At 43.5% G+C, this 24,024-nt stretch overlaps 1 protein-coding gene across 13 annotated transcripts in view; it reads right to left on the reverse strand.

Moving 5' to 3' along the window:
- The window catches only part of UNC80 (unc-80 homolog, NALCN channel complex subunit), a 162,411-nt gene that overhangs the window by 61,771 nt on the left and 76,616 nt on the right, over positions 1-24,024 (reverse strand). For 8 of the 13 annotated variants that reach the window (XM_083471260.1, XM_083471256.1, XM_083471254.1 and 5 more), the window contains exons 25-31: positions 16,881-17,014; positions 14,557-14,722; positions 9,107-9,310; positions 7,283-7,383; positions 6,130-6,327; positions 5,631-5,738; positions 232-370 (exon numbers count right to left, since the gene is read on the reverse strand). In XM_083471260.1, coding sequence (XP_083327386.1) covers positions 232-370; positions 5,631-5,738; positions 6,130-6,327; positions 7,283-7,383; positions 9,107-9,310; positions 14,557-14,722; positions 16,881-17,014 — 1,050 coding nt within the window. The remainder of the gene's footprint in view (positions 1-231; positions 371-5,630; positions 5,739-6,129; positions 6,328-7,282; positions 7,384-9,106; positions 9,311-14,556; positions 14,723-16,880; positions 17,015-24,024) is intronic. The other 5 variants (XM_083471252.1, XM_083471249.1, XM_083471251.1 and 2 more) reach the window with 3 other exon arrangements.

The following is a 24,024-nucleotide window of genomic DNA, read 5'->3' on the forward strand; positions in this document are numbered from 1 at the left end:
CATTTTCAGAAAATTAAAATTGTTTGGTTTTCCAAAAGCAGTTTCTGTTGCTTCTTCATCAAATGTAGACTTACTAAGCTAAATGTTGTCCAATCACAAACATTATAGCCTCATTATAATGCCTCACACCCAAAAACATATTTTTAAAGACTTGTCACTGAAGAATTTTACAAAAATTATGTTTTGCCCACTTAAAATGGCTTGAGTGCCAGAGGAAGAGGACTTTCTTACCTGCTGCCCCAGCCATGTGCTCATCCATACTGAGCAGCAGTTCCCATGCTGCAGGCTGGATGTCCCCATACATCTCTTCTGTGAGGATGGGTGCTGCCTTAATTAACAATGACAAAGGTGCTGGAGACAAACTCATCACCTGCAGAAAAGGAGATCATGCTGTACAGCAGAGCCAAATAGCAATTAAAAGTAAGAGGACATTTATAGCCCCAAAACATGCTTGATCCGAAGAACATTCTGCTGAGTTCAGCGTGGACTATGGACTAGTGTTTAAGTATGCAGCATTCTCCAAAAGCCCTGCCTGCACCTCATCAACCTTGTTCAACAAGACTTATAAGTGGAGATTTTTATCCCATCTGCATTTGTACTGGAACTATTTTTAATTGTTTTTATACATGGAATCATTTCATATTGTTTTACATTTTCCTTCTCTGTGGTTGTAGACAAGCTTTATCTGTTCTATAACGCTGAATTTTATTGTTGAGGGTATGGGATGTTAGGGTAGTATCTGTAGTGGGGAACATGTCCCCCTGGGGTCCCACCCTACAGTCAGCTCTCACCTGTAGCTCCTAGAAGCTGTCAGCATGTGATAGCGGCCACACCCTGGGAATGGCTTCAACTGGTTGGCTAAGCCAGGTGAAGGTAGCTGATGGGTTTCAAGCAGAAGTTAGGGACTTCTGCTGCATGTGAAGACAAGCTCTAGCAGATTGAGTGGAAGAGACCAAGAGTGGGTCCAATGGTCAAGAAGGTGGTTTCTGCACATCCTAGAGGGAAGTGAGGGGCAGATGGGGCTTGCCAACCTGGGAAGTTAGTCCATCTAGAAAAAGTGAAACTCTGATCCTAAACCTCCACTACCTTGCGGGGCATCTTTGGAGAAGAAAAGGCTAAGGAACAAAGCCTACACAAATCTGGAGTGGAGTCCCTAAGCCAGTTGGATGGCGCTTTGTACACCTCCTTCCAGGAACTCCTGTAGCTAAGCTGATGCCAAACATTTTGCTCTTCCTTCCTATGGACCACATCAGCGAGCCCAAGAGGGAGGGTCTTGTTGTCTGGGCAGCCCGGGATCTCAATACACACTTGAGGCTTGAGCCTTGTAGAGGTCACATCGGTGCTCCTAACGCACCTCACGGACCCACATCCATTGTCTCTCGCAAGATGGATACCAATAACATTTTATCATTATAAGCTGCCCTGAGGCCTCATGGGGGGGGTATTAAACAAACAAACAAACAAATGAAAGAATGAAATCCATTGCCTAATTCAAGAATATTACATTTAACATTTTTGAGTGTATTTCTTGTCCGAAGGACCAGGGATATAGGTATGCACATGCTTCTTTGTTCTTTATATATTAACTAATTTAAAAAAATAAAATAAAGGAAAATTACATTTCACTTGCAGCTCCTTCATTAAATCCAATACATATTTCATTAATTTTTTTTGGAAGCCACCCAGAGTGGCGGGGAAGCCCAGCCAGATGGGCGGGGTATAAATAATAAATTATTATTATTATTATTATTATTATTATTATTATTATTATTATTATTATTGACCCCAATATTAATTATGTTACTATGATCAAACATCAACTCAAATGAATCTGTTTCCAGGCCACTGGCTATTTTGTATTCTTATACAGAGCTAAAAAATATTGTGTTCAGTGCTAGGGCAACACAGCATATTATGAGTGCATTTTTAAAACCAAGTAACTGTTTGAAAAGGAAAACACAGTCCTTCGTCTGAAAAAAACTATAATCTATTCTGGACATATTAATAGAATCAAGAGATTCATAGAATCAGAATTGGAAGGGATCCTGAGGGTCATCTCATCCAACCCCCTGCAATGCAATAATCTTTCCCCCAACGTGGGGCTCAAACTCAACAATCTGAAATTAAGACCGACGTACCTACTACTATAAAGACCTTTTCCCATGTTATGTGATGCATACAAGTGGATGTGAAATCATACAACCTATCACACATTCTTTCCAGGGGCATGCATGCAAAAACAGTGCCCTGGGACAGGCAGGGTCACTTAGAATATTTCTGCAGGTACAGAGTCTTGTGGTTGTTACAGGGGTCCAGGAAGCAAAGACAGCTTACATTTGCACACAGTGGGCTTATCTTTAATAATTTTGCACATTGCTGCTGCAGCAGTGGACCTGGACGACAATTCGTGGGCACACACGAGGGTGGAAGTCAATGGCATAATGGTATATGAAATTTAAAAGGCAGGAACTCAAACGGCAGCTGGGATCAAAAAGATGGGAACTGGGAATTGAGATGGTAGAATCAAAGAATCATAGAATCATAGAGTTGGAAGAGACCACAAGGGCCATCGAGTCCCACCCCCTGCCAAGCAGGAAACACCATCAGAGCACTCCTGACATATGGTTGTCAAGCCTCTGCTTAAAGACCTCCAAAGTAGGAGACTCCACCACACTCCTTGGCAGCAAATTCCACTGTCAAACAGCTCTTACTGTCAGGAAGTTCTTCCTAATGTTTAGGTGGAATCTTCTTTCTTGTAGTTTGGATCCATTGCTCCGTGTCCGCTTCTCTGGAGCAGCAGAAAACAACCTTTCTCCCTCCTCTATGTGACATCCTTTTACCGTATTTTTCGCTCTATAACACGCAGATTTTTTCTCCTAAAAAGGAAGGGGAAATGTCTGTGCGTGTTATGCAGCGAATGTGTGGTCCCTGTAGCCGAAAAATAAGGCAAAAATCAAACCGCGCTTCAGGGAGAAGGGAAGCCTGAAGAGAGGAAGTGGCAGCTTCCCTGCATTCTGCCTCAGGGTCTTACTGCCCACCCTGCTCTGTTTCGTTGCTGTGTTTGCTCAAACGGAACAAAGAGCAGGGAAAGCCCCTCCCCTCCAGGCAAGTAGAGAGGAAAGCAGAGCGTCGCTCTATCCTGTCCCTGCTCCGGAGGGAACAATGTTTGTGAAGGGAAGAGAGATTACAGGTTCGGCTTAAAATTCTGATTTGACTTCCTGCTTTTTGTTTTTGGAGACACACAGCATTCAAATATGCTTTCTTCCATTTAAAAGGATGAAATCCTTAAACAGTGGCTGGCTTGTGTGGGTGGGTGGGGGAAAACTTTTGCCTTCCTTTCCTCACGTTATAGCCCTCTCCTGCATTCTTAGCCTTCTGTGTTTTTCCTTCCCTCCCCACTTAAAATGTGGTTACAAAGCATGGATCCACATGGATCCTCAGGATCTTTGCATTGGGTCACCCCAAATTCACCATCAGAGCACACAGCATGTCCATGGCTACAGCCTGCCCCCCCCAAAATCACACACCCATTGTTGCCTGGGGCTGCAATGGTGCAAAAACGTGGTTACAAAGCATGGATCCACAGGGATCCTCAGGATCTTTGCATTGGGTCAGCCAAAATTCACCATCAGAGCACATAGCATGTCCATGGCTACAGCCTGTCCCCCCCCAAAAAAATCACGCACCCACTGTTGCCTGGGGCTGCAATGGTGCAAAAACGTGGTTACAAAGCATGGATCCACAGGGATTCTCAGGATTTTTGCATTGGGTCACCCCAAATTCACCATCAGATCACATGTCTGTGGCCACAGCATGAATCACAAAAATGATACGTCCACTGTTTCATTCAGAATATTTTTTCCCTTGTTTTCCTCCTCTAAAAACGATGTGCGTGTTATGGTCAGGTGCGTGTTATAGAGCGAAAAATACGGTATATATTTGAACATGGCTATCATATCACCCCTTAACCTCCTCTTCTCCAGGCTAAACATGCCCAGCTCCCTTAGCCGTTCCTCATAAGGCATCGTTTCCAGGCCTTTGACCATTTTGGTTGCCCTCCTCTGGACACGTTCCAGTTTGTCAGTGTCCTTCTTGAACTGTGGTGCCCAGAACTGGACACAGTACTCCAGGTGAGGTCTGACCAGAGCAGAATACAGTGGCACTATTACTTCCCTTGATCTAGATGCTATACTCCTATTGATGCAGCCCAGAATTGCATTGGCTTTTTTAGCTGCCGCGTCACACTGTTGGCTCATGTCAAGTTTGTGGTCAACCAAGACTCCTAGATCCTTTTCACATGTACTGCTCTCAAGCCAGGTGTCCCCCATCTTGTATTTGTGCCTCTCATTTTTTTTGCCCAAGTGCAATACTTTACATTTCTCCCTGTTAAAGTTCATCTTGTTTGTTTTGGCCCAGTTCTCTAATCTGTCAAGGTCGTTTTGAAGTGTGATCCTGTCCTCTGGGGTGTTAGCCACCCCTAGGTGGTAGCCGGGAGTACTGTTTGGGCAGAGGGTGGTTCAAATAGTGAACAACAATGAAGAGTGGAAGCAGTGGAACCCCAAAAAGATGCATTCAAAATAGAGACTAAAGAACTTCATAGAACTTTAATGGCACCTGTGAAAGCGAGTATAAAGATGGCCACCTCAAGCACAGCCAAGTGCCCTGAAGGCAAATAAAATGGGTGCAAGATGTGGCTACAGCTGTGCACTGACCAACTTAGTCCAAACAATTCATATCTTTCAACTCAGTGACAAACATTACTTCAGGGAATTAACTGTAGAAAATCACTTTAATTAATAATTAGACACTGGGAATTAATTGTAGAAGGAATCACCAAGGAGATGATTCTGCCAACCAGAAATAGAAGGAAGAATGGAGGCAACCACAGAATTAATTAAATTGGTGACTCCAGAAAAGGGAAAATTCCTGGCCAATTAGAGGAAAACACACAAACCTAAGCACAAGATACAGACAAACCAGAGCAGCAAGTCAACCAAAATACAAAAAGGGGTCCTGAGCACACATAGCAAAAACAGATGAACAGACACTGAAGTACAAGCCTGAAAAAAACCCAGAAATTACATTAACACCTGTAAATCTCAAGTTGGTATCCAAAACCATAATTATATGGCTGACGACCTCTGACCAAAAGACTGACTCTGGCACAGGGCCAAATCATGCCACGTATCAGGCAACTTAAAAGCTCCTGCCTTCAAGTACTAAGAGAAACTAAACCTACCTGGTTCCAGTACACCAGCACAGGAAGAAAATGCTAGCATTTTTTAGTCTTGCAAGAATGGCCTAATCTAGCAGTTCCCAATCTTTACCAACCACGGACCACTTGAAAACTGCTGAAGACCTTGGTGGACCATTTAATGATTCTGCCCCCAGCCTGTCTGTTGTAACAATTATAATGCACTGTATGTTTTTAATTATATTTTAATTGCTTCTTTTATTTCTTATATTGTATTTCATTGCATTACAAATTTAATTCCATGAAATTTAATTTCTAAAGGGTTCTTCACAGACATGACGTGGACCGCCCAATTCAAGGGGACACATATATTAAAGACAAAAAAACGATGTTCCATTAGCTAGTCTGTCAGTCCTCTAGGTGACACACTCATTACCTGATGCCTGATGTATTTCAGCATTCCAGAATCCTTCTTTCCTTCAAGGTTGGAATCTGTCACTCTCTTCTTCAAGGAGGGTGTTCTCAGGCAGGACTTGTCTGAACACTGAAAGAGAATTGGATGGGGGAAATGCTCTAAAAATGTTTTTAGAGGCCACCTTACTTGTTGGGGGAAACTGATCTCACAAGGTGCCTATTACTAACACACACACACACACACACACACACACACACACACACACAAATGAATTATGGAGCTTTCCCTTTGGTTCTCAGGACATGAGTGACATGACTTCTGAGAATGAGATAAGCTGAAATACCCACCCTTTTCTGCAACCTGATCTCACATCCAAATATCATGCTAGTACAAGTTTCCCTGGCCAGCACGCTATGAAAAGCTGAGAAATGCCCATGCAATAGTTTAATATGCATTAGGTAGCTTTGTTAACTGGAATAAATGCTTGTGTAACCAAGAAGTATTTTGTCAGCTTGCTTACCTCTTTCTGTTTTTTGCTCCTAGCCACATTGTTTAGCAAGTTATTCTCTTTGAGTGAATCCACAGTGTCTCCATACAGGAGTTTGATGGCTCGGACAAGGCGTGCACAAGAGCGACTATGATGGAGGTAACAGTGAGGGTGGCAGTAGTCAATGTGGGTGCAAATGAAACTCTGCTGGTTGCATAGCAGTATCATCACCTGGAACAAAAAGTATGCCCAGATATTTCAGTAGAGATACAGGGCTATGTTTGTACCAAGAAAAGACCACAAAGAAAATATTGAATATAGCTATAAATTAATTTATCAGTGAAAAGCAAAATAAGCTCAGCTCAGCATTCAATGCGTGGAAAAAATACTATATTTAATGAATGAAAAACTTATGGGACCTGATTTGTTGCTGACTTACATCTGGCCATGAGGTCTGGAACGACTTAATTTTACCTTTCTTTACTTTGGGGGTTTACACCAGGCTTCCTTAAACTCGGCCCTCCAGATGTTTTTGGCCTACAACTCCCATGATCCCTAGCTAGCAGGACCAGTGTCAGGGACACTGGGAATTGTAATCTCAAAACATCTGGAGGGCCGAGGTTGAGGAAGCCTGGTTTACACTTTCTTAAAGTGATGCCTTAAAGGTAAAGGGATCCCTGACCATTAGGTCCAGTCGTGACCGACTCTGGGGTTGCAGCGCTCATCTCGCTTTATTGGCTGAGGGAGCCGGCGTACAGCTTCTGGGTCATGTGGCCAGCATGACTAAGCCGCTTCTGGCAAACCAGAGCAGTGCACGGAAACGCTGTTTACCTTCCCACCGGAGCGGTACCTATTTATCTACTTGCACTTTGATGTGCTTTCAAATTGCTAGGTTGGCAGGAGCTGGGACCAAACAACAGGAGTTTACCCCGTCGCGGGGATTCGAACTGCCGACCTTCTAGGCTCTGTGGTTTAACCCACAGCGCCACCCGCGTCCCAAAAAAGTGATGCCTTAACTTGTCTCAATGGGAATTTTGGGCAGTGAAGGGGAGAGCAAACACTGGAGTAGCTGGGGGGGGGGGTCACCATTCAGCCCCAAAACATATAACTCTACCCTGATGATCAGCTGTGAGTTCTGTGTGCAACAAGCTGAGATTCTAGGACCTCGCCAGTGATCTCTACTTACATGCAGCCAAGACATATTCCGGTGATAGTTCTCTTCGGTGCCTGTGCTGCTTAATACTTCAGGTTCTATACTGGGTTCACTTGCACTCCAAGGGCTTCCTTCTTCAAAAGAAAAAAGATACACCCAAGTAGTTTGGTTTTTTCCATGCTTCCTGTGGTTTTGTTTTTTAAAAAAACTATGGTATATGCTTGTAATCCAGGCCAGTTTCTTAATGTTACATGTCCTAAAGGGTGCCAGAAATGACATGCCATTAGCATACCAGCCTAATGAGCCAAACACTGATGGAGTAACATTGGCTATTCTCAACAAATGTCAGACATTTCCCCTTATTCTCATTCCCAAACCAACCTTCTTCTAAGGCCCCGATTATCCGCTGGGCTGGAAATTACAAGCATAATTCATAACAGCCATTGAAAGAACAACTAATCAGGGATAAACATTACTCCCTTTTCTGGAAGAGGGGAGGGTTAAGAAAAGAGAAGGAGAATTCTTGCATCGTCAAGATGCTGCAAAATTGTTGGTTTCAGTGATCTGCATTGACTGGGCTCTGTGGTTAAAAAACAACACCCAATGTATGGTCCTGCAGCGGCAGCACTTTTGCTATAACTACTGCTGCCACATACAGGCTACAGCCCTACGAGGTCCCATCAAAGGACTCTAAAACGCCTGGGAATGAAAGGGGGAAAAATCCTGACAAAAGCTAGAGGACAAAGGCAGGGGGAGGGCTCTCTCTGACCCCAGAGTTTCCTGGATGTATTTATTGCCAAATGGGCCTTCCAATTTGCCAGACCTTTAGCACAAAATCTGAGTATTGGAGATTGTAACATTAGGATTGGCTTAGTAAGAGACATGGCTTACTCCCAATTAGTTCTTCCCTGCCCTTTCTTTAAATGAATATGTAGCTGGCTGAACTCGAATTTCCCTGTGGAAGAAAAGAGCATGGGCAATGCCACTGAGACCAGAAGGGTAAAGGAGATTCAAGTGCAGGATTTATCTGTTCCTGACTTTTCTGTATGTGAAATCTTTGGGAACTAATATTTTGGAGATTCACAAGCACACATATATTTATATCTCATACACAGCATAATATATACATATTGTATATATACAGCTATATGCACAGTACATAATACTGAGATATGTATATATATATATGTATATATATAAAATACCACAGCTATTATATATGCTATATAGATATATAATATATGGTATTTTTATATATACCGTATTTTTCGCTCTATAAGACGCACCAGACCACAATACGCACCTAGTTTTTGGAGGAGGAAAACAAGAAAAAAAATATTCTGAATCTCAGAAACCAGAACAGCAAGAGGGATCACTGCAGAGTGAAAGCAGCAATCCCTCTTGCTGTTCTGGCTTCTGGGATAGCTGTGCAGCCTGCATTCGCCCCATAAGACGCACACACATTTCCCCTTACTTTTTAGGAGGGAAAAAGTGAGTCTTATAGAGCAAAAAATACGGTACCTTTCTAAGCATGGCATGCATCGGGTTGGCAGTCAGGAAAATGCCTGTATAGTGAGTCCATGCACCAAACGTTTAGATTTTTAAAACTTAGCATCCTTAGAGTGGAACAGATCTGACTACCTCGTGTACCAATGGAAGGACTCAATCTCTGCTCTTGCCATGTATTTAAATCATGCAAAAAGTGTGAACTTCTCCTTACTTCAGCTGAAATAACTGGAGGGTCTGCCTAGCCTACAAGCCCTTTTCCTACTTCCCTAGACCTGCTTGAGTTGCTTCCAGGCTCAAGATGCTGCCTCATCATCCCGCTCCCTTTTTAGCCCAGCTCATCTATGTTACCTATGTCAGTGACAGTGTCCCTGCTGTGGGACAGCTGCAGCTCCTCATTCTCAGACTCTGAGTCCTGACGTGATAACTTGGTGCTCTTTAGGCTGCCGGCCCGGCGAATGCTGGACAGGGAACCCCCTTTCTTCACCCGGAAACTGCGGGTTCCTTTAATCTGGAGCAAGCGGGAGCCTCCTATCCTGATCTTCCTGCTGGGAACTGTATTAAAAGAATAAGAAAGGACTTTTCCCCCCTTAGGTTTCCCCATTTAAAAATTATAATTGTATTTTAAATATAGAGATGTATATATAGTTATATTCCTACCCCTCCATCCCCCCATCCTGCATTGCAGAGCCTTTCCTTCTCTCAAGGAAGACCGGCAAGAGGCTCCCTCCAAAGCCAATGCCAATGCAGCTCTATTAATCATCCAGTAAGGGATACCTTGGCAAAGATGTGACACATTTCTTGCCTGTTACTCAGATTAATTATTATCCTTCAATTGAGTCATTAGTATCATGAAAATGCTGTGCAAGAGGCACTGTTGGAAACCCCATAGCTAAACAATCAAAGCTACAATTTGTGCTCCCCCCACCCCCCTCAAAAAACCCCATGTTGCTCCAGATTTATTCTTCAGCAATATGACGAGAGACAACTTCTATCCTCCAGCTGTTTTGGGACTACAACTCCCATCATCCCTAGCTAATAGGACCAGTCGTCAGGGATGATGTAGCCCCAAAACAGCTGGAGGGCCAAGTTTGGCCATGCCTGATTTACACCATTGCATCTACATCAATTGCTGGCTACCAATGACTGAGTTGTAGACAAGATGCCAGGGGCAAACCTATCCTCCTGCTAGCAGAAGGTTGTTTAAATCTTGTTATAGAATCACGGTGTTCAATCATGCAGCATTCATGATTGTAAATAGGCAGCCTGATTTCTGAAGCTAAGAGTCTACTTTGCTTGCCCAGTTTCGGTATTACCTTTGAGCAGATCGCTGTTTTTGTATATTAAACTTCACCAGAATTTTACAGAAAAAGCAATAACATGTAGTCCAACTCCTTTCAGCAGCTTTTGGGCATTAAAGACATCTGTGGATGCTGAGGTTTTGTGTGTGTGTGTGTGTGTGTGTGTGTGTGTGTGTGTTTTTAAATGAGCACAAAGATATGGAATGGTTTGAAGCACCAGTCATTTACACATTGTTTTCCACTCAGCTTTAAGGCAGTACATGACATTATGCAAGTCCAAATGTTGCAACACTTAACTGAACATCTACTTAAGATGAACATACTGCACAGGTGCAATGTAGATAAATGATAGCTGTCACTTTTTGAGCAGGGGCAGGCCAGAGAAATGTGCAGTGGTGAGAAGAGATATGTCTAAATTCAACAAAAAGTGGGTTTGGGAGTATCCTTCTGATTTCTAGACACACTGACACTCTGCCATGTTGAATGCGCAGTTCTGCTCAGAGGTGTTCCAGGCTCTAGCATTATTGTCTTAGTTATGTTTTGCATTTAACTGTGTTTGCATTTTAGAGCTACCACAATTAGGGGAATATTTTTGAATGACTTGGAAACAGGTCATGTGATACACTGCCAGAAAGATAATCACAAAGAATTTTGAGCAGTGCCTTAAAAAACCTAAAATATTCATTCTGGACCACAGTCCTCTTCATCTGATACTCCTAAAAAAGTCATGTCTAGTTGATAAAGGTTTTTGTAGCAACGACTTTAAGAAACTACAAGGCAGAAGTCTTTATTGTTTTGTGATGGACTGGAAGCTAAAATCCAGTTTGCTTGATGGTTAGTGCTGGTTAAGATCTCCTGTAATGAAAAACTATTTCTAGGAAACATGTTAACAACAAGAACAACAACAAGAACAACAACAGCAGCATCCTGCAGACACTAATATGAGCAAGGCACAACAAACTGAGTAAAACTTATAGTCCTCTGTATGCTGATCGGAATGTAAAATGCTCCAATTGCTTTATAATTTGCATTGCACTGGCTAACAACCTTACAAAATATGTCACTGTTATTCCTATTTATCCAGACCAAAAAAACATCAATTTTAAAAAATGGGAGCGAGAGTATGACATGCAATGTCATCTATTGACTCAGTCTTGCATTGCTGTGCAAGATTTATACTAGCTGGTCATGACTTCCCCCAAATAATCTACAATAGACAACACTGTGGTAGTAAAGTACACGGCTTAGTTCACAATAATAAATATATTTTCCAAGACTACTAATTAGCCCTAACTAGTATATCTACATTAGGACCCACCTTTCAGTGACTGTAAAAACATAGCTTTTGCATAGTTTTAAAAACACACCTTGGTTGCCCAATCAATGAAAAGTTATTATCATACAAGTGAGGTGAATGTTGTGTGAAAGGAAGAAACAGGTTAATGGTTTTCAAAGTGATTTGAAGCCTGTCCTTGTCACTGCAGATGAGAAAAATCAGATAACAGATTTTAGCTGAACAATAACAAGAGATGCCTTTGTCAAGATCTGCAAATGTTGTTACCTTTAAATTTGAGAAAAGAATAATTTAAATTATAAAACAATTGAATATGTTCATCATAGTCAATTCCAAAGTGTCATAAAGCATCTTACTAACAATCTACCATCTGCAATCTAATCTTACATACAGAAATCCCTTGTGCCACAACAAAATTCTGAACAGGTTTTTTTTACATGGGACTGCATTTTAGCAATTGTTAAGCAACACATTAAAGCTCCTTTTACTGAAAGCATGATTGTATTACATTCTGATGTGTGTTTGCTGAACTGATCTATTTTACTGAATTTACATTATATACATTTTTATTGTTACTTTCTATTCTTATGTTGCCTTGTTGGGTAATTTTAGTAAAAATAGGCAATTGATAATTAATTCAGAACTAAACAATGTGAGCAGCTATGCTAGGAAGAGAAAAATTCAATGCTAAAATGATGGGAAAGGTAGATTCTAGAAATCTGGCTGCATTTCCAGAATCACATGCACAGAAAGTGTTGTGATGCCTTCAAGAGAATTAGTGGCCAGTACTGAACTGGGTGAGTTTCTCCTAGCTCACACCAGTTACTCCGTCAGACTCATGAGGAAGTTCCACTTATTTCTGAGGAAATCAAAATCCTGCTCCTTCCCTCCCATGTATTTTTTCTCCAGCTCAGATTAAAACCTGAGCTGGAAAATAATTCAGAGGCTATGAAACTCATCTCAAAGTAGAGTTGAGTATTGCAAACCTCCAGAAATTCATACAAGTCACTACTACTGATAGTCTCTATCATATTAGCCTATGCTCTGGTCCCAAATTCAAGCATGGGCTTGTCTAACAAAAAAAGAAGAAGAAAGGGGGTGGGAGAAAATCACAAGTAGCTTGATTGTGAAAGACGACTGCCTGGGTTCTCAGAAAACCATTACAAGTCTGGGCTGGAAAAATGATCTGACCAGGTACAAATCTCCCCACCTCTCTCTCTGGCTAGTAAAAGAAATAATCTTGCACTGAACCGTGTTGCTTTTGCGATATGAACTCACATGATGTGACTATGCCCAAAACACCTGCAATGCTATGCCATGCCACGTATAATTTGCATACTGAATTTGCACTGTTGCTCTGTATGGTTTTACATATGGTATCTTCATAGAGAGCTGCGTGAGAACAACTGATGTGGATAATAAATACACCAAAAAGGTTCCATAGCACACCTATTGTTCAAAGAGACTATTAGAAAGATAGGTGTGTATGCTACTCATCCATGCAAGTCATCTTCAAGTACATCTGTAAACATGGAAGAGACTCATAGGAATTTGCAAATAATAATGTAAAAAGCACACAGATACTATACCACTGATGCAGCTCAATGTAGCTATATTTAGAATATTTAATTATATCTTTAAATAAATTGGTGTTATGCAGATTTTGAAAAACCTGTAATGTATGCAAATAACATAATGAAAGAAGCACCTGGGGTTCTTTTACTTGATTTGATTGGGGATCTGTAATGATGATAGGATATCAACAGTATCTACTAACGTGAAAGAAAGATAAAACATATAGTATGCAATTCTGCCAAGAGAAGATGACTTCACAGAGATTAGAAACCAATTTCCTATGTAAATCAGAAGCCAATCACAGGCAAAGTGATGCTTTCAAAAAATTTACAATGAACAGACTTGTGACAAAAAATAAATAAATAAGAGAAATTCATTGCTCACTGCCATAAAACAGGATCTCTCTGTTGGTTTAAAAAAGCTATTCTGGCAAAGCCAACAGCTTAACTGTGCCAGTTCAGAGGCAAAGAAACTAGGGACACATCTCCATGGCCACAGTTGTGTGGAGGAAGTAATGTCTGGACCAGGATGACCATGTTCGTCAAGCACTGCTTCCTGGTGATCTGCCCAAATGCAACAGGTATTAAATGGGTTTCAGTGTTTACACAAACCACTATTAGGCAATGGTGTTTCATCAGCATGGTAGTGCTGAGTCTGGTGTTACTACTCCATGCAACCATACTCATGGAGAGTTTTAGAATATTTGAACCTACACTGGTGGAGATCTTAAGCATTAACTTGAAAGTGTACTCTACTTAAGTACTTACTTGAGAATTGTAGGGCGGGACTGTACAACTTGTGAGTTAATAAGATGAGCAAACCCTGTTTCTGCAATTCCCAAGGCAGGTTTATCAAGCCCTTGGACAGGGGGCAGGGGCAGTGTCACCATATATGGTTCAAGGGCTGCATCTGGTTTCATGCATTGTGAAGTCCCGTGCTGAGGAGTTTAAGACTGAGTTATATCCTTCTAAGTGGGGTTCTGCTATCTTGGAAGGACAGAAATCATGGCAGGGATGACTGGAAGCAATAGGTAGGAACAAATTATAGCTGCCTCGTTATCTTGTGCACCAGACATCTGTCATATACAGAAGTGTATGAAAGAGACAGGATGTTTGGAAACCAGGTTTTCAAACAGATTCGAGCTAGGAAGAGTGATTTGCCAGGTACTTGCTGGTGTCTCAAGAAAGCAGCCAAATAATATAGTCAGTGTCTCCAAAGACTTACGGTTCTTCATGGCAGCAAAGCCTGCTGCTCCTTTGAAATCCCTAATTTCTACATTGTGAGACTTCAAAAAAGTAAACAGCTTGCTGTCTCAATTTTCTATGCTACATCTCATACCCTGAACTATTACTTATTGTCCAAAATAGTGTTGTATAAGTAACTGTTAATTGTATTTTGTATTGCAACACTTGAACCAAGAGGCTGTTTTTGTGTGCATGCGCACGTGTGCATGAAATGGCATTACAATGATAGACACTCTGCTGGCTTTAGCAACCACAGTGAGTTATGCCTTAAGAGTAAACATATTTTGGGGCTAGTGATGGTTCAGCCTTGTGGTTCCATAGCTACATAGAAGTCCAGCGCTAAACAACAGACCTGGAAAAAGTTTGAAGCTTTAGTAGGCAACAAACCTTTCTTCTCTTCACAACCTGTGTCAGATTTCAGGGTATGACTGCTGCTGTGCAAGGAATCTTTTGAATCTTCATTTTCATCCAGAACCCCAGCAAAGCTGATCTTCCTCTCATACCTGTGCCGATCCATCTCAGGGTCCAAACGCAACCTGCAACTCTCCAGGTCCTAAAATATTACATGAACCACAGAAGCACGTGAATATCATGGGTACCAAGTTTTATTCTAATGTTAAGGAAAAGACCAATAAACTCAATCAGAAAGGTTGTTTTCTCCATTTGTATCTTCTAACCTCTCACTTGTTTCATCAAGGAGCTTAGAGCAGTGCACATAGGGACACCTCAATTTACCCTGGTAGTAACCACAAGGAATAGGTTAAGTTGACAATGCATTTTATTGCCAGCCACCTATATATAATTTTACTTGATACTGTTTTTATTAAATGTTACTTATGCAATGTTGCATTGCTTTTCACATGTTTATTGTAAGTTGCTGTTGTGATCACTTGCCCTGCAAGTCAGAGTAGAAACTACAATAATAATGATGATGATGATGAAGATGAAGATGATGATGGTTGTGCCCAGTGTTAGCCAGTGAGTTTCACAGTGTGGCAGAGATTTGAATCCAGGTTTCCCTAGCTCCAAGTACATACACTGTCTCCTACACCACACTGATCAGGGCTGGCCCAGGTCATTTTGCTGCTAGAGGCAAAGAAGAAAATGCTGCCCCTCCAGTCCTCTGCCTCCTCCTCCTCTCCCGCTGAACCACCCACCCGCCAAGTGGGTGAGAGAGTCTGTTCGCTTCTCATGAATTGTCAGGGACTGGTTGGATGAGGAAGAGTGGGGGCAGCCAGTGGTCCAGGAGGCACCTGTGGGGTAAGGGGACTTTGAGCCAGGTTCCGACTGGCAGGACAGAGAGGACTCATCGGCAGAGTGTGCTGGTGAAAGGGGGAGTCTTGAGGTAGGGAGCCACAGACACTGATAGAGAAGGAGAGGAGCTGTGTCTCCTGCTCTGCAATACAGCTCGTTCCCCATCCCCATCCCCACTGTACTGTACTGTACTGTACTGACTCAACTCGTTCCCCATCCCCACCCTCAGCACAGGAACGAAGAGTCCAGAAAAAGCTGAAACAGTTAAGAAAAGCTGAGTCACAATGAAAGAAAATGCATGGAGGGAGGATGAATAGGGGCCAGAAGGGGCAGGAACTTTAGCTTCTGCAACTGACCTGCTTAACTGATGGAAGTGCTGGGTGCTAACTCTTTGACCTCGGAGCAATAAAGTTACCGTATTTTTCATCCCATAGGACGCTCCATCCCATAGGACGCACCTAGTTTTTTTTGGGGGGGGGGAAATAAAGGGAAAAAAAATTTCCTTTATTTTCCCCCCAAAAGCAGGTCAGGGAAACCGAACCAGGTCGAGGAACAGCGGGATGGCAGCGCTGCGCCTCCCTGCTGTCCCTCGAGCTTGTGGGGCTGGCCGATGTCTGCCCGGCGCGAGGGGCGCACTGCTTCAGGGCGCCCCCCCCACGGGGCGGCAGGCTGCTATCCGCAGCGTGGGGAGCCTTGCGGGGAACTCCTGCAAGGCTCCCCACGCTGCGGATGTCTGCCTGGCGCGGGGGGCGCTCTGCTTCAGGGCGCCCCGCCCGCCGGGCGGCAGGCTGCTATCCGCAGCGTGGGGAGCCTTGCGGGGAACTCCTGCAAGGCTCCCCACGCTGCGGATGTCTGCCCGGTGCGGGGGACGCTCTGCTTCAGGGCGCCCCGCCCACCGGGCGGCAGGCTGCTATCCGCAGCGTGGGGAGCCCTGCAGGGAACTCCTGCAAGGCTCCCCACGCTGCGGATGTCTGCCCGGCGCGGGGGGCGCTCTGCTTCAGGGCGCCCCGCCCACCGGGCGGCAGGCTGCTATCCGCAGCCTAGACAGCCCTGCGGGACCTCCCACAGGGCTGCCTAGGCTGCGGGTGTCTTCCTGAAGCCTGGAGGGCGAGAGGGGTCGGTGCACACCGACCCCTCTCGCTCTCCAAGCTTCAGCAAAAGCCTGCATTCGCCCCATAGGACGCACCCAGATTTCCCCTTCATTTTTGGAGGGGAAAAAGTGCGTCCTATAGGGCGAAAAATACGGTAATCACTGCAAGCATTGTGCCTGGTCTGCTTACAGCATCAGACAACAGACGGAGGGGCCTTTCTGGCAGCCTGACAAGAATTTAACAATAGATTTCTTCAGCTACTCAGATGATTTTCTGGTTTCCCCCTCCAATTCTGCAACTTGTGCTTATTCTTTCTTTTTCCCTGTCCTAGATTGTCTCCAAAGTAAATTCCTGCCTTTTGCTCACCACAAGAGGCTCCGTCCGCGGCCTGGGCATGTAGGGAAAGGTCTCTCGAAGGAATGTGGTGATCTCCAGGAGGAGCTGACATGCTGCCATCTTCAGTGCAAAAGGACAGCAACATTTGGTGGGGTTCACAGTACCTAAGAAGTGACATTTATATATAGATTGGTTTTATTAAAAATAGCACTAGGAAAAATACATATTTAAAAACAGATGGACAGCACCACACATGGTACACAATACAAGCTGCATATGGAACACTATGGCCTCCTTGCACTATTTTTCTATTTTTACTAACAATCTCATTTGCTGTTATTGCCAGGTAAAGGTAAAGGTAAAGGTACCCCTGCCCGTACGGGCCAGTCTTGCCAGACTCTAGGGTTGTGCGCTCATCTCACTCTATAGGCCAGGAGCCAGCGCTGTCCGCAGACACTTCCGGGTCATGTGGCTAGCGTGACAAGCTGCATCTGGCGAGCCAGCGCAGCACACGGAATGCCGTTTACCTTCCTGCTAGTAAGCGGTCCCTATTTATCTACCGGAGGTGCTTTCGAACTGCTAGGTTGGCAGGCGCTGGGACCGAACGACGGGAGCGCACCCCGCCGCGGGGATTCGAACCGCCGACCATGCGATCGGCAGGCCCTAGGCGCTGAGGTTTTACCCACAGCGCCACCCACGTCCCTTATTGCCAGGTAGCACTGGCAATTCAACAACAACAGGATTTCAGTGGTCTCAAAATCAAACTGTTCTATGAATACTGATGTTGAAATGCATACACTTAGACCCTGCTCACACATTTTTCTCAGAGCAGAGGACCACCAGAGGGCAGAGGCACTGGGTTCTGCGTGACTGGGTTCCGCGTGACTGGGTTCCGCGTGACTTCACACATGTGAAGTCACACACATCGGGAGGAGGCCATGAGGCTCAGGGAGGCTTGTCGCCAGGCAGTAGGCCCAACGAGGCCTTCTGCCGCCACGGAGAGGCCCAGAGGGCCCAGCCCCTCAAGACAGTGGGGTCTCATCCCCATAGAGTTGGCGCCTGTGCCAGAGGGTGCGGCTGCTTTTCTCACCCACACTCACCCAAACCCAGTGCTGCTCTTATCTCTTCCCCTGCATAAAGAAAAGCAACTGGGAAGGAGGGGGAGATGCTATTGGTAAAATAAAAAATTTAAAAAATGGAAGAAAAATCCCCATAGCTTTTCATCACAACTAGATTAGGCTTCGGATATTCCTATCATATATTACAATGATGGAATAATTAACTGAAAAATATGTTATTGAACAAACTGACCAACAGCAAAACTGCAGTTGTTTTAGGTAGGATAGAAAGGATAAAATTTCTGTATTTTCATTTCTGTTATATTAGTGAATGTTTACCATGCAAATCTTATGCCACATAACACGGGGGCGGGGGCGGGGTGGGGAATGGGACTCTGACTGATACTCAGTACCAGGCTTTCTCAACCTTTGGCCCCCCAGGTGCTGTTTGACTACAACTCCCACCATCCCTAGCCAACAGGACCAGTAGTCAGAGATGATGGGAAGTGTAGTCCAACATAACATAGGGATGATGGGAGTTGTAGCTGGACAACAGCTGGGGACCAAAGGTTGAGAAAAGCTGTACTACACTGTTGAATACTTAGAACCACTATGCAGGAAATGCATATCTACTACATGTCGTAGTGAATGCTGTTAACCTTTGAAGGAAGATTTGGTGGCATGGGGCAGACACACAAGGGCCATGGCTTCCCTAATGGGTGCTCACTGCATTTACAGGTGCACGTCTTCACTTCAGTTCATTGCACTGCTCATATAACGTAATGATGAAGTAGTCTTTGTTTATCAGATGATTGCTGCTTAGTTCCTAGAAGCCTAATGACTGCCCTTCCAGCTATGGTCCTGAGAGAATCAAGAAGGGAGAGGAGGGGAGGTCTGAGCTAAGTAAAGTCTCTCCTCACCTTGCCTAACACTCAACAGTAGTGCCAGATGTGCCCATCAAAAGGACATTCTGTCACAACTGTCACATCATGGGCCATACATGAGAGTGGGCCCTAGCACATCACCATAGGACCGTCAAGCCAAGCTTCAGGTTTGTCTCGCCTCTGTCCATGACAGATTTAGCCAGTTAGTTCAACTCAATCGATGAAATTAAGCTCCAACCCCCAAATTAGATCTCATCACCTTTTAGGGTTTCTAGGCCCAGCTCCTGAGAGGACCACTCTGCACACAGCTGATATTACCCATGGGCATTCTGTGAGCTTCCTCCCAGTTTAGATTTATGTACAGGTGTCCCTCTACTTATGCAGGGGTTGCGTTCTGGGCCCCTGCACACATAAGCAAAAATCGCATAAGTGGGGAGCACCCTCTAAATGTCAATTTCCCCCCTGCTTTCCAGCTCTCTCGGCACACAACTCTCTTTTCTACTAGAATTGAAGTTCTGGGACCAGCTGGAGGATGCACAGAAAAGTAGCTACTGCTCAAACGATTTTTCCACCAAAAGGAAACCAAAGCCAGGTAAGTGCCAAAGCCCTGAACCCTCTCTCCACTTGGGGAAACATGGAATGTGCCAAAATCTCTATGTGCTAACTATTTAAGTCTGAAGACTGCTAGAAGAAATCAGTGTCACTGTAGTTAGTAGGTTAAGAAACAGCGAGTGATAAGAATTGGGTGGGGGGCAGAGTACCAGAATTAGCAAAGCTGGTATATCTGCACACTTCCTTGTTATCCTCCTTTCCCTTTCTTAGCATATGCAACTACAGAGAGCCACTAATTTCTTCAGCCCTTTTCCATGAAGCTTGAAATATGCAGGAAGGCATCTTCACACACAAAAGAGACACCATAGAGCTATAGTCCTTCTCCACACCTCCATTGTCGCGGCCTTCTCTAAACAGTAGTTCTTCCGAGGGACAATTTATACAAATGAAAGTATGTCTATAAATTTTTTTTTCTGAAACTGTCACTATGAAACTAATAATTCCATTGTGTCTCTAGAAAGTCTAATAGAACATGAAGACACAACAGGTATTTGCAGAGAGGCAATTCTCTACACACAGCTATCATAATCATAATCAAATTATGCCATGCATTGCAGCACTTGGGGAGAAAAGAATTAGATGTATTCAGGAGGGATGTCAAATTCTAGATGCCCACACCTCTCTGACTTAGATATCCCACTTTGTTCTCTATGTTCACTCATAAAGAAGCAGTCATGCAGCTAGACCTACCTAGTCCCATTAAATATCTCCAATTTTACTACATTAAATACCTCCCATTTTACTCCATTAAATACCTCCAATTTTACTTCATGTAGACAGCAACTTGAGCAATGTTTGCAATGTGAGGGTGAAGATAAAGACCCCTCTACATATCCTCCTGCTTTAAACTTCAAACTATGTCTATGTAAAGAGAGAAGACAACACCTGGCTCCATTAATTACATATTTTAACTAGGATTCTAACCCAAATATTTATACTAGCGTTCCTCCATAGCTTTTTACTAATCTGTTCTTAAAAGGTAAAGGTAAAGGGACCCCTGACCATTAGGTCCAGTCGTGGCCGACTCTGGGGTTGCGGCGCTCATCTCGCTTTATTGGCCGAGGGAGCCGGCATACAGCTTCCGGGTCATGTGGCCAGCATGACTAAGCCGCTTCTGGCAAACCAGAGCAGCGCACGGAAATGCCGTTTACCTTCCCGCTGGAGCGCTACCTATTTATCTACTTGCACTTTGACATGCTTTCGAACTGTTAGGTGGGCAGGAGCAGGGACCGAGCAACTGGAGCTCACCCCGTCACGAGGATTCGAACCGCCGACCTTCTGATCAGCAAGTTCTAGGCTCTGTGGTTTAACCCACAGTGCCACCCGTGTCCCTGTTCTTAGAACATTGCAATTGTAGAACAAAGCCAACAAACTTACAAAAAGCTCTAATAGATTACATGCTTTTTGGGAAACAGTAGCGCGAGCTCACACACGAATATGATGTTTGGAGAGGATATTGTACAGAACATCAGTGTAAACTGCACTCTGTATTGGCAAGAGGTCTTGTCATGTTCTGCATATTCATTTTGATTTTAAAAACTTCCTGCCTTCATAAAGAATATGTACTATTGTAACACTGCATTATACGATGTCCTGTTTTCCATGTTTTTAATGCAATGAACACATGAACATTTGATATCTAGTTTACACTAACCTAATTTCCATTTAGTTTTGGTTCTGGTGTGTAAATATTAAGGGAATGGAGATGAATACTATATTATATCTGGAAGGCTATCTCATCCACATAATTTATAGCATTAAGGTGAGGCATCCAATCATAGCCTGCATTTTTATCAAGGCTTATAGTTTGATTGGGGTCTGTATTTTAAAATGAGCTTAAAGATTTTCAAATGTTTTATGCCAGAAGACCAACTGCCTAAGTACTTTGGCAAGATGTTTATCCTCCTGGACAAGGGGGCCCCCTGATTTATAGCAGAAAACAATTCTCAAAGTCGTAAAAAGGGAATTACATGCTGAGAGCAAGGTTACACAGACCCTACATAATTAAGAGTTTGGTAAACAGTAAAATAAAACCATGTGCCTTAAACTTGAGCCATATTTTCCTAAGGTTAAAAGGCCAAGAGCAAATGGAAAAGAAAGCAACTGGCTGGAGAAGAGTGTAAACAGAAGAGGCTTTTTTCCTATTTTATTTTGAGGCTGTAAACTGGTCCATCCTTTCCTTTGAGAAGGCTTATTCTTCTAAAAAGCTATCTATGATAATGTATGAAATATACTAGCTTAAATGTAATTATGCAAAGGATCTAGAAAGAAAGAAATGTTAAATTCTTATTTCATAGAGTCATATTGCTGTAGGGGACCAGAGGGGCAGATGAGCCCAGCCCCCTGCCAGACAGGAGACGCCATCCAAGCAGTCCTGATATATGGTTGTCAGGCCATTGTTTAAAGACCTCCAAAAAGGAGATCTTTCATTGATGATGCATGAGAATGTGAACCCAAGATCCCTGACATCTGTCTAAGATAAAAATTTAAAACTATTAACCATCTGTTTTGAAGGGCAATAGGGCAAGGAGGGCAAGAGGTGAGCTGGTAATTAAGGTTCCTTGTTGAGACAAATGTAAGATATATGACTACTTATTTGTCATTTATAGATAGAAGAATATATAGCTTTTTGTATCCCATAAAAGGCAATAGGAAATGGGTGTATCTTTTAGGATTGGTTATAGCAATCAGCCAATAGGAAATTCAAGAAGAAGAAGAAGAAGAGTTTGGATTTGATATCCCGCCTTTCACTCCCCTTCAGGAGTCTCAAAGCGGCTAACATTCTCCTCTCCCTTCCTCCCCCACAACAAACACTCTGTGAGGTGAGTGGGGCTAAGAGACTTCACAGAAGTGTGACTGGCCCAAGGTCACCCAGCAGCTGCATGTGGAGGAGCGGAGACGCGAACCCGGTTACCCAGATTACGTGACTACCGCTCTTAACCACTACACCACACTGGCTCCAGGCTGATTGGACAGAGGCAGCCAAAGGAGGAGCAAGGGGCCTGGGCTGAGGGAATATAAGTGCTGGCCATAATGGCAGGAGCCCAGGCCAGAGCTTGGTAACCATATACCACTGTGCCTCTCATTTATTTGTCTGACAAATAAATAATTATTTTAATTTCTCTATTGCTGCGTTGAATATTTCATTCCAGCTAAGCGTTAACCACAAGCAGGGTGCTACAAAGGTTCCACTTATAGTTTTTTAAATGACATTGTCTCAGTTAAGAACTAATAGTTTCTGCAGATCTGTCATAAGTTTGTCACAGTTGTGGCTTCTAAGGGAGCACCTGTAATGATCTGGTCGGTGTACACTTTTGGACGCAACAGAGGAAACTGACTAAAAATCTCAGCAGGTTCCCTTCAGGATCAGGATCTTTGTATGTAATTAATTAAATACTTATTTGCCCACTTTCACTATATATGGACTACATACATAAAACATGACCAGTGTTTTTGAAAGGAGGACCATCAAAACAACCTGGCAAACAGTCATCCAAAAGCTAACAGAGTTCAATCAATTTTATTCATGGTTGGTCAATTCAATTCAAGGAGAACCACATCCAGAAGCAGCGCTGGACATAAAAAGTTGCCTTCTGTTGAGTAAGGTCATTGGTCTATCTAAACCATTACTGTCCACTCCAGCGGTGGGGAATCTAAGATCCTCCAGATATTGTTGAACTGCATCTCCCACCATCCCTGGCCATTGCCATGCAAGATGGGGCTGATGGAAGCTGGTTCCCCATCCCCGATGTACTCTGACTGGCAGCAGCTCTCCAAGTTCTCAGGCACAAAAATGGTATTTCCAGGCATTGCCATGTGAAATTATTGTAAATGTCAATGCCAGAACAGAACATCAGACCTTCTTCATGCAACTAATGTGTAATACCATCAGAGATGGGTAAATCTTTCTCTTTTTCTCATTTTCCAGTAATAAGTTCATCTTATTTCCATGGCAGTTTGTGGATTTCCCCCCACTAAAGTCCACATGAAACTGCACCAGCACATTAGTGCAAATTTCTCCAAGCACACACACATTTCTATGCAATTTCCCCTAATATAATACTTTTTATGCTATATGCATTTTTATGCACACTTTATCCTGGCATACGTATTTCTGTACCGACTACTTGGCTTTTATTGTGAAATTAAGAGCAGTGTGAATCTTGGAAGTTGGCTGTGTTCACATATTTTTTTGGAAAGTACAAATTAAGGAAAATCACCTTTAAATGTGGTCTAAACTCCAAAGCCTAGGGCTTGCCAATCAGAAGGTTGGCAGTTTGAATCCCTGCGATGGGGTGAGCTCCCATTGCTTGGTCCCAGCACCTGCCTACCTAGCAGTTTGAAAGCATGCCAAAAAGTGCAAGTAGATAAATAGGTACCACTCCGGCGGGAAGGTAAACGGCGTTTCCGTGCACTGCTCTGGTTCGCCAGAAGCGGCTTAGTCATGCTGGCCACATGACCCAGAAGCTGTGCGCTGGCTCCCTCAGCCAGTAAAGTGAGATGAGCACCGCAACCCCAGAGTTGTTCGCGACTGGACTTAACTGTCAGGGGTCCTTTACCTTTACCTTTAAATGCAAAGAGAACCAAATTTGACTTTCATCTCTAACTACCACAGATATA

Source organism: Podarcis liolepis, assembly GCF_965112155.1.
Source record: "Podarcis liolepis genome assembly, chromosome: 1".
Taxonomy (NCBI): Eukaryota; Metazoa; Chordata; class Lepidosauria; order Squamata; family Lacertidae; genus Podarcis; species Podarcis liolepis.